This window comes from Mus caroli, chromosome 13, assembly GCF_900094665.2.
Source record: "Mus caroli chromosome 13, CAROLI_EIJ_v1.1, whole genome shotgun sequence".
Taxonomy (NCBI): Eukaryota; Metazoa; Chordata; class Mammalia; order Rodentia; family Muridae; genus Mus; species Mus caroli.
The window spans coordinates 106,576,794-106,588,123 of NC_034582.1; the positions used below are offsets into that span (position 1 = coordinate 106,576,794).

General features: G+C 45.9%; 1 protein-coding gene across 1 annotated transcript in view; it reads left to right on the forward strand.

Moving 5' to 3' along the window:
- The window catches only part of LOC110307747 (chondroitin sulfate proteoglycan 4-like), a 67,174-nt gene that overhangs the window by 12,647 nt on the left and 43,197 nt on the right, over window positions 1-11,330 (forward strand). Inside the window, 3 exon segments of the mRNA XM_029484999.1 lie at window positions 1,637-1,800; window positions 2,224-5,778; window positions 7,301-7,771. Of these exon segments, the coding sequence (XP_029340859.1) occupies window positions 1,637-1,800; window positions 2,224-5,778; window positions 7,301-7,771 (4,190 nt within the window).

The window sequence follows — 11,330 nt, forward strand, 5'->3', positions numbered from 1 at the left end:
TCCTCACCCATTGATCACTAATTGAGAAAATGCCTTATAGCTGGATCTCATGGAGGCATTTCCTCAAGAGAGGCTCCTTTCTCTGTGATAACTCCAGCCTGTGCCAAGTTAACACACAAAACCAGCCAGTACATTGGGAATTTCATGAGTGTTGTTTTCTTTAGAATCTAGTGTTAGAGAATTATATACTTTCTTGGAAGTATCATGTTGCCACATTCCTTTTCTTTCTAAACTTATTTCGTACATTGGTATATGGTATTGAATTTAGTCCTTGGGTGCTACAGTATATTCTCTACTGCTTCCCTGACTGTAATAAATGCTAAGGTGCAGCACATAGCATGGCAGAGTTAAAGGGACCCACTGTTGAGCCTGGCCTGATAGCATACACCTTTCTTTAGTCCCAGCCCTTGGAAGACTGAGGCAAGTGGATCTCTGGCCAGCCTGGTCTACAGAACTAGTTCCAGGACAGCCAGGGCTACACAGGGAAATCCTGGAGAGAGGGAGGAGTTGGGGGAAGCATCCAAGGTGATCATATAGACACCCTCTTCGTATGTGCCTTATCTATCTCATATCCAGCCAACCTGGGCAGGCTGGGTTGTAACTTTCCCCTTGCTTTTGGCCTAGTTGCTGGCAGGAACAATAGGGTCTGTCTTTAGAGGTCCCATGATATTTTGTGAAGAAAGGCTTCTGCAAACTCTGAGGTGCTGGCCTTAATAAGAGAATAACCTGTACCTGTGGGCTCAGAGGGCTCCAGGGGGTTCTAGGCGTCAAGCTGCTCCACTGCACCAATGCGGATTTCCAGTTTCACACAGAGGTGTTCTGATTTATCCGACCAGAGCCTTTGCTTCCTCAGAGTGAGCTCGTTTAGTTGGGACTTTTTGAGGTTGGCTATTCCAGTGGTTCTGATATGAACCTTAGCTTCCTCCGTCCTTCTGCTGTGAGCAATGAGAAGGACACCTGCCTCTCCCAGTGCATCTTTTTGTAAAACCTCAAGCTGGTCAGTATCCAGTCTCATTGTTCTCGTGGTTACACTGGCTCTCTGCTTTTTATAGCTTAGTGTTTCACAGCTGGATGAGTATGCACTCTGTTACTACTATGCCACCTCAGTTCATAACCAGTGGGGCTTTGGCATCTCTGCCAGGTTTCCTGGGCCCCACCTGTCGACAGCAACATTCATTCATTATCATCTCAGTTGATGGTGGTTCAGAGTCAACTCCCTCCCAGAGTCACTGTCTAAGGCCACTTTTACTACCAGTTAGGTTCCCTGGGAAGCGAAACCAGAGTTGAAACTTAACACGCAAAGGTTTATTAGAGGGAGCCCCGAATCAGCCCCCGCAGACAGCAAGGGGCCAGACTTGTGGGGATGAGGAATTTGAGCTGCTTCTGCACCAGTGAGGACCTTGGCAGCTCCTTTAGAGGGTTCTAATGAAGAAGAGACCTCTCAGAGCTGTCCTGAGAGGGTTAAGAGAAAGCTAAGGCTTTGTACGGCATGCTGGGTCTGTGGAGCACCCTAGGGAGCAGGAGTGGCCTTTGGGGAGGCAGCTTTCTTCAGCAGGGTCAGTCCATGAAGAGGAAGGAAATATAATGCGTAGTCATTGCGTAGTCCATGTCCTGACTGTGCTTTTCTTCCCCGTAGCATCTTTTTATGGGGAAAGCTACGTGGGGCTCAGCACCACCGAGGTTTCCCCTGAGCTGTCGCTTCAGTTAAGATTTCAAACCAGCAAGCCACAAGGCTTACTCTTCCTTGCAGCCGGGAAAACCGACCATTGCCTGATAGAACTTCTGTCAGGAATATTACAGGTATGCTTTTGGAAAAAAAAAAAACTTTAAAATATGTAAGCATTCAGTTCCTAGAGAACACCAAGCAACAGAAAGAGAGAACAAACTGGAATAATTTGTAAAATAAGATGACACGCTGCGTAGGGTGGGATTATCTCCGGTTATTCTAGCACGTCTTAAATATTACCTGCTTTCTAACAACCCCCTCTTATGTCCCAGTCCATTCTGTAAGAGAACCCACTCTCTGGAAGGACATTGCATTAACCCCTCTGAACAACCTAATGGCTTCTTTGGGGCCTCAGCACCTTTCGACACTGCTGGGTTGGGGATTTAAGCCTCAACTATGAGTTTTAGTAGGGGTCAGTCCATAGCAACCCATTCCCCAAGAGCACAGGGATGAACATCTTGATGGGCATCATTAATTATGGCTCTGGTCTCTTTCAGGTGAAAATAAACATGGGTACGGGGGAACAGCTCCTCCTTTCTGAGCAAAAACTTCGTGTGGACGATTTGGTTTGGCATTCGTTGGAGCTGCGCTATGGCAAGGATGCTGTTCTCTTGGTCATTGACAAGCACTACAAGACAACCGTCCAGCTGGCGGGTGGGATGCGTAACTTCACCTTTCACCATGGAATCTATATAGGAGGTCGTGGGGGGCTCAGTGTCCCTTACCTGGACAGGAAGACCCCCAACTTCCGGGGATGCATGGAGGATGTGGTGTTTAACCAGAGGGAGATCCTTACGTCCCTTAGGTCATACCCTGGCTTTAAGAAGGTTTCTGAGGTATCGCTGGGGTGTAGCGATGAGTTTTTTGCTGGGAAGGATGAAGCTATTAGCTTTTTCAGCTCTAGGTCCTATGTTACCTTTCCAGAATGGAAGGTACACGGGGAAGGGTTCCTGAGATTTGCTCTGCAAACTAGGACCCTGCAGGCTTTGCTTTTATTTCAGTCGGGCAGAGGAAGAGATTTTGTTGCCTTGGAAATCCATGAGGGTCTACTGAAGGCTCACATAGGAAGGGGTGGAACAAAAACTCAACTCTCTTCATTCAGCTTGGTTAGTGACAACAAGTGGCACATTGTTCAGCTTAGAGTCACAGGGAGGCACGTGAACATCATGGTGGATGAACACAGGGAAAGGGCGGGGCTGCCTCTGCAAAGCCAAGCATTTGTATCGGAAGGACCCCTGTTCGTGGGTGGCCTGGATGACCGGATGTGGGAAACTGTGCGCGGCTTAGAAGTTGTGTCTATGCCTGGGAAATCTGTTCGAGGCATGTCTCTGAAAGGATGCCTGCGAGCCTTAGAAGCCAATTTGGAAAAGAGAGCATTACGGGATGCTCTTGTCTCCAGAGACATTTCGGCTGGGTGCACAAGCGAGGGTCTCCGTGGTACAGATCCTTCTGTGGCAGGGGAAGACCTGTTTCCACCAGAGCCATCCCCTCCCATGACCATTCCCAGTTCTCCTCTGAAAAATCAAAGTGGCAGCTTTTTGGTTTTGAATAAGTTAGAAGTCCAAGAAGGTGGACGAGCCTTACTGGGACAAAGGCATATAGAAGTAGATGTGGACTTCATGGATCTGGGTATCAATTCTTCTCAGATACTGTTTAAGATACAGGAAATGCCAGGTCACGGGTTCCTTCAGATAGATGCTTGGCCTGCACAGGAAATGGAGAGGACTTTTACTCTGTCAGATTTGAGGGGTGGGAAAGTGTGGTATGTCCACGATGGTTCAGAAGAGCCCACAGATTCTTTTACGTTTTGGGCTTTTTCTAGTAGCAAGCAGGCACTGCCGTCCCAGCTGCAGGCTCCTGTTCCACATGTGTTTAACATTACTGTCCTTCCAGTGAATGACCCCCCATACCTTAAGCTCCCAGAAGGACACCTGCTTCTCTTTGAGAACACCAAGCAACGACTAACGCCCAGTGTGATACAGGTGTTAGATCCCGACACAGATTCTTGGCGTCTCAGGTTTTCGGTTCTTAACAACTTCAATTCAGAGGCTGGGTTTTTAGAAAATGCCAGGGAGCCCGGGAGAGCCATCACTGGTTTTACAGACACGGATTTACAAGATGGCAACATTTTCTATGTGCACAGGGGTCCTCGAAACTCTCGGGTTGTTCTAAGGGCAACTGATGGTGAGCTGGTTAGCAATACTGTGGTGTTGCGGGTCATGGCTGTCCCTTGGGACTTTGAAGTGGCTGACAGGACTGGCGTGGTGGTACCACAAGGTGGTACCATTCTTATCACTCAGAGCAACTTGTCCGTGAAGGTGAATGGCGGACAACATGAGCTGGACACTCTCTATGACATCACACATCCACCTCGGTTTGGCCAAATTCAGCACCGGGGATTCAACGGAGAGTGGAAACCAGTTAGGACCTTTTCTCAACGTTCCGTTGACCAGGGTCAGATCCGATACTATAGTTCATTCAAGGGATTGCATCAAGAAAATGTGACGGATCACTTTAAGTTTAAAGTTAACATCGAGGGAAGAGTAGGCAGAGAGCTCCTGTTCCCTGTGACTGTGCAGTGGCTGAAGTTGACACTTCTGAAAAATATCCCTCTAGAGATTAGCAACGCAAACAAGAAAGTATTGGATTCTGGTCATCTGCAGGCTGCAGCAGGGAGTGTGGCAGTACCTGAGAGGGAACTCTATTTCAAGCTACTGATTCCGCCTAAGAAAGGAAAACTGCTACTTGGCAATAAAGTTCTTAAATCCGGTTCAATGTTCAGTCAAAAAAACATTACAGACTCTAAGGTAAGCTATGAACCTCAGGGGATGCCCGGGCAAGACTCACAGGATTCTTTTAGTTTCTCAATTGTTGTAAAACACGTAGAATCTAAAGATCATACCTTTAGGATAGACCTTAAAGCAGATAAGACACACATCACTATAACAAACACTGGACTGTATGTTAAAGAGGGAGAAAGGACAATAATTACAAAATCAGAATTATTTGCTCAAACACTGGACCATCATGTCTTCCAATATAAACTCACCAAGAGTCCTCAGCATGGGGAACTGAAACTGGTCAGCTCGTCTGCTTCTCTGGGAAGTGACAATGGGGCCACTGAATTCACAGATGAAGACATAGTGAGTGGGAGGCTGGTCTATGTTCATGATGACTCTGAGACCCGGGAGGATGGACTCATCCTTCTGGCCTCTGCCACAGGTCTGGGCCAACAGGGAGGGGTCAGAAGTCTTGACTCTGAGCACACGTCTACAGAGATCAAAGTCAGCGTTTCTGTTGAGTTGAAGAATGACGAGAAGCCAGTGCGTGTGGTAGATAAGATCTTTCACGTTGTGCGGGACAGCCAGCGCTTACTGACGCTAGCAGATCTCTGTTACCATGACCCCGACATAGATTTTGATGATGGCCAGTTGCTCTACACTCGGCATGGCATACCCAATGGAGATTTGGTGAAAGCTGCTGACCCAGTTCGGAAGCTCTACCAGTTCAGACAAGAGGGCCTACGGGAAGGGCGTGTGCTCTTCAGGCACCATGGTCCAGACTCCGCTCGGTTCCTGATTTTTGTGACAGATGGTGTCCATTACACGTCATCCCTTTTCGAGGTCAGTGTGTCAGAGGCCTATGTCCGCATAGTCAACAACACGGGGCTGCTTGTGCACAGAGGGAGGGACAGCTTTCTAACAACAGCCAACCTGAGCGTCACCACAAACCAAGATGTCAGAACAGACCATGAGTTTGAATTCCACATCGTGCAACCCCCAAAACATGGCAGACTCCTGGTCAACAATTCTACCTTTCACTCATTTTCCCAGCACGACCTAAAGCAGGGATGTGTGATTTATAGGTATGAGGGGGATGGCAACCTCGATATCTTTAACCTGACAGTGAAAGTTAAAGATGCCTACCTAGATGTGAGCATCAGGGTCCAAGTGTCCTTGGAAGGTCGCCAACATTCCACTCCAATTCTGCACAGTAGGAGCCTTATAGTTGAAGAAGGAAAACCAGTAAAACTGAGCAGAGGAAAGCTCCAGGTAAGTGATAGCCAAAGCCTTGAGCATTCTTACTGGCTTAGACCAGTAGGGGCTTATAATCCATTTGTTTGCTTCTGAGAGCACCCCCTCTGTCTCTGTCTCTGTCTGTCTCTCTGTCTCTCTCACTGTCTCTCTGTCTCTCTCACTGTGTTTCATGGTACTGGGTGTACTTTGAATGTATGTGCATGTGCACACACTTATGTGCATATTTATGTGCCACTGAGATGAAAGGTTGGGAGGCTTTCAGTCTGATTCTACCAGTTTTCTGACAGTTGGAAATAAAACCTGTACAATGTTCAGCCTTATTTTAAAGCCGTGTTTACATACACAGTCATGTGTGTGCCTGTGTGTAGTGGAGTATGAACCAGGACTTAGGGAGGGACGTTTATATTATGATAAATTAAGAGCTCTTTATTTTGATTTGCTAACAGTAGCACCAGCAACATTTCATTTGACACGGATTAGTCTATGATGGGAAAAAGTAGTAGCAGACGTAAAAAGGATTCCCCAAACATCGGAGGACAGCATTGTGTGGTCTCTTTCTTGACGTCTGGATGTGGCCTTGGATAGGATGGATAAAACCGATCTTGACCAGTAGAGTAATGCCAGGGTGAGAGCAGAGCCACACATTTTCCTCCAGCTGCTTCTACCTTGGAACATAGTCCTGTGGATCCGTGTGACCAGGCTCAGTTTTTGGGGAATTTCCTACAGGGTACAGGATGTGCAAGCTGTACTTTTTGACGGCTGCCCACCCATGCAGGCTGTTCTGCCTTTGCCTTAGGGACTTGAGGCAGGCTTCCAAGTGCAACCGGTCATATCAGAGCCGAGTTTGAGCTAGAGTCAGTTTGGTGAATAGTGAGTCTTCCCTAAGGGAATAGAAGGCACCAGAGTTTCACAATTCTTTTCTAAGCTTACAGAATTAGTGCATTTCACCACAAGGTGGCGGGTTCAGCCTGGTGATGAAATGAGTTGCAAATAGGGTTCGGGGATGGTCTTTGCTGAATCAATACAATGAAAACTCATAGGAAGTGCTGAGCTAGTGAGGGTAGAACTAAAAAAGGAAAGAGCCCTTTCCTCTACAGTTGTGAGATGTTGCTGAGTCAGCTGTTCTTTCTTCCACCACCTTTGATTCTTTATAATCTTTCCACCATGGTGCTAAGGATCAAATTCATGGCCCTGCAAACACTAGATGCAAGGCAAACCTCCAGCCCTCTCCTTATTTAATTTTTTTCCATCTAAATTTTTAGACTAATCAGGACTTTTAGTGCTGCGTGCAGGTACTTCATAACTGTCGACTATTAATTTTTTAATATTTATTTATTTTTGTGACCAGAGCTGATATTCCAAATATTGGCATGGATCAGACCTGACTTTGAACTGTGTGACAACCCTGCTTGTAACTTAAGCCACTTGTCGATGTTAAGTGAAGTCTTATGGTTTGTCAATGGCTTTGATTGCCTCTTACAGTTCTTCATATGCTTTTTTTCCTTGTGTCTCTGTGTGTTGTGTTGGGGAACACAAGGCTGGGAATGAAGAAGATATTCCTTCAGAGGCAGTGTTCACAGTCAGAACTCCACCCGTATACGGATACCTCCAAATATCCACAGCAGAAGACGGCATTGCGGGTGCAGATGTGACGCCCACTCTGAGCTTCACCCAGCAGGATGTTGATGAAGGCCATGTCCTCTATGTCCAGACAGCCCCTGGCCAGCAAAAGGACCAGTTCACCCTCGATGTGACAAAGGACTCCCGGGTTGTAAGGAGAGTGGAGGTGCTCTTGGAGCTCATCCCCAAGTGGATCCCTCTCAAGGTGCAGAATCTCACAGTTCAAGAAGGGGGCTCCAAGGTACTTCTGCAGGATCAGCTCCAAATTGCAAGCAAGTATTTGGAGAGTCTTGACTGTGAATTTGTTCTCCTCGAACCGCCAAAGCACGGTTATGTTGAAAGCTCCAAGTTTCCAAGAGTGAAGCTAATGAAATTTTCCAGGAGAGAGGTAATACATCTCAGCTGATATGTTTGAGCTGTGCCGGGGGGGGGGGGGGGGGGGCTGGCTAGAACTGACTCTGTGTCATTTAGACTCACAGGCTCTGTCAGTGATGCGATTTTAGAGTCCAACTTCCCACAAGATGCTAAGTATCGCCTGCGTCCCTGTAGAAACCGTGTTAACATTGTTTAAAATTTTTCAGTGATGGAATATTCATGACTTCTTGAGAGGACCCTTTGTAGTTAAAAGCACTTTAACATTTCTTTTCACTGACCTGGATTTAGAAATTTCTATTAGCTCCTGCCTCTCTTGAGAATGTAGTGTGAGGGATTATCCCTGAAGCAAACCATCCCTCGCCTCATAGACCCTTTAATAGTTCAAAGAGGAGTTGTCAGATTCCCCTGAACTTTGTCTTTTTTGTTACCTTCTCCTAGTCTTCTGACTTGCCTGTACACCCTGAATTGATTTGCATCCTGACTGTCCACCTCTACATGAGCGCCTGGTCCCTCTCATTGATCCCAGGAACACTCGTCTTTTAGCGAACATTTTTCATTCATGTCTCTGGAGAGTCATCCAATCACCACGTGTTTGTACTATATTCTAAACATGGACCACGGGTGTCCAGAGTGGCTCAGTCCCGGTAATCCCAAACTGGATACAACTGGTCCTCTGGCATCCAGATGAGAGCGGATGAAAATAAGCAAAGTCATCTCACGGTTGCTACCTGGCTCTTTCCTTGGTCGTATTACTAAGACTTTGCTTTCTTATCATGAGCCAATGAATGATTTCCCATTTGTTTTTTAACTTTGAAAATTGACCTACAGATTTCCTTGGCAATATAGACTCTCTGGGTTGGAAACCACAAACAACCTCCCACCATCTTTGCCTGCCTTTGCCTCTCCTTCTAAAAACACATGTATGTGGCTTCATTTTGTCTTTAAGAATTCCAGGTTAGGGACTGAAGAGTTGGCTCAGCAGTTAAGTGCACCGATTACTCTTCGAGGGGACCCAGGTTCAATTCCCAACATCCACATGGTGACTCACAGACATCTGCCAGTCTAGTTAAAGGATCTGACATGGCCATCAGGCATGCAAGTGGTACCCAGACGTATGTACAGGCAAAACGCCCAAATGTAAAATTAAATACAAATCTGAAAATCCAAGTCATGGGGTTCTTAATGGATTCAAATCCAGTTTCTAAAGGCTTGTTCCATTTGAGTTACTGTGTGTTACCATGGTAACTGAAACATTTCTTTGCCTCAGGAAATGCCATGGAGGAGCCAGACATTTCATCTTTAATGAGGATGCTCTCTTCTTGCCTCTCATGTTGTATTTCACGGTGGTGTTGTAGGAGAGCAGAACTGACAAATCCAATTCTAATTGGAGAGCAAGGAGAAGACATAAGTGACTCTTTGCAAAGGGACAATGTTTAATGTAGACTTTGATGAGTTAGATAAAGAGTGCAGAAGAAACAGATTAGGAACCAGAAAAAGGCAGTGCAAGTTAAAGGAGCAGCCTAGCCAAGAATGTGGAGGCCTGAGAGATGGGGGCCACGTGGGTAGCTGAGGAGTACTCCACAGGCTGAGGAGGGCAAAGGTTGTTGAAGCTACAGTTGGAAGGTTCCTACCTCTGTCTACATCAACTGTGAGGGAGGCTAAACAGGTGTCATCAGGAAGCCATGGAGGACGCCGCAGAGGGGAAGAAAGCAGCAAGCAGCTCCTCCCCGTGTCCCAGAGAGGATGACTGTTTGCCCACATTATGAATGGTTCTTTGCTTTGGCTCTATGCTTTGGTCAGCCATGGCTTCTCTCTCAAAGGCTAGAAAGCCCAGCGTTGGCAGCCTTCTTCTGCTTCGGTGTAAGTTCAATCAAATGCCCTTTATACCATGTACTGAGTCCTGCCTCAGTCAAGTCAGTGACTGACTGGGTTCATAAGAATATTGTTGGTCGAACTCTGTGTGTGGATACATACGTTCCTTGGGGCATCTGGAGTCCATATATATATTGCCTGTAGTCTCCAGGTTTTGAGATGTTGTCGTTTTTACTTAAAGTGACACAAATCCCATGTGTCTATAGCCTTCAGTGTCTTAGAGGAAAGTCCCTGGGTTCATTTGTTAAATAAGAAGTTTGGGAGTATCTTGTGTCAGAGCTTCTAGACCCAGGTGATGGAGAGAAAGTGGTGAGCTAAATCAGATCCTTCCCCCATCTGGGTGGAGTTTTCTCCCCAGGTTTGAGAAAGAGGGAGGCAGAGAGACAAGAAACATGTGAAATTCATAACATGTTGAGTGAAGATTAGTACTATAGAAAAAATAAATACACAAGAAAAGCAGATATTTTACTGACTTTTGAAAGGTAGGAATACACACACCCTTTCTCAGCTTTCAGTCATTATCATGAACTGGTATGTGATTTTTGGAACAAACTCCTCATTAAAGGGTATGTGATTTGGCAGAAGGGATGCATTTCTCCAGGAAAGGTGTCCTAGAAGTGAGTGTTGTCCACATCCCTACAGTGCTCTCCCTTTTGAGGTCTCTCATCTGTGGCCAGTCCCTCTCCTTGTGTGTTCACAAGTAGCTTAACACAGCATATTTCAGGAATGTGAGGTTAGGCCTGTTATCTGGAATCTTCTACCCATGGAACTCCAAAGAAACTCTCATGGCACCTGTGTATGAGTGGCTGTGATTTTCCCTTGAGACCCTGTCTAAACTTTTCAACCCTTGTCAGAAATACCCCTGTAAGATCAAAAGACTTTGCTTAAAGGAAGTGCACCACAGGAATGGGAAAAAGCTGAACTGCTAAAATTTTTGGCTAAATTTTGTCAAAACAAACACAGCCCCAGAGACTTGTTCTGAATTCCAGCAACTCCTTTGGGGTATTGGGAGTTCTCACCATTGTGTTTGGGTCACAGACTCATTGAAGCTAAATTCCCATTCGGCTTGAGTGTTCTATGGTCTGATCCCTGCTCACCAGTGTTTCCAGTACAGTCAAGAAGAAAGGAATTTGATCAGAATTTTGGTTACTACGAATCAAAGAGACATAACTAAATCATCCAGTGGCTATTTCAGAATTGAAATTAAATAGATGGAATCTAACCGGGATAAAACTGAAATTTGCATTTGCTTTATTACCATGAAACAGTTCTTCCATGGTGGAATAATTTGATTGTAATGCATTCTGTCCACAGGAGATGTATATTAGCGTTAAAGACACACGACTTATTATGAAGGCGAGGGAATGAGATTCGGAGGTAGCAGGCTAGCCTAGTTACATTTCTGTTGCTATGATAAAATACCCTGACAAAAAGTGATTGGCAGAGAAAGGGGTTTGTTTCAATATCCAATTCCAAGTTAGAGTCCATCATCGCAGGAGAGCCACAGTGGCAGGGAGTTATATCGCATACATAATCAAGAGCAGAAAGAAATAAATACATGCATGTTGCTAGCTTACTTGCCTGTGCTTAGCTTTGCTTCTCAACTCTTAAATAGTCCAGGACCCTGTGCATAGGGAATGGTGCTACCCACAGTGGGTTGGGTCTTCCTACATCAGTAAACTTAATTGAGACCACCTCAG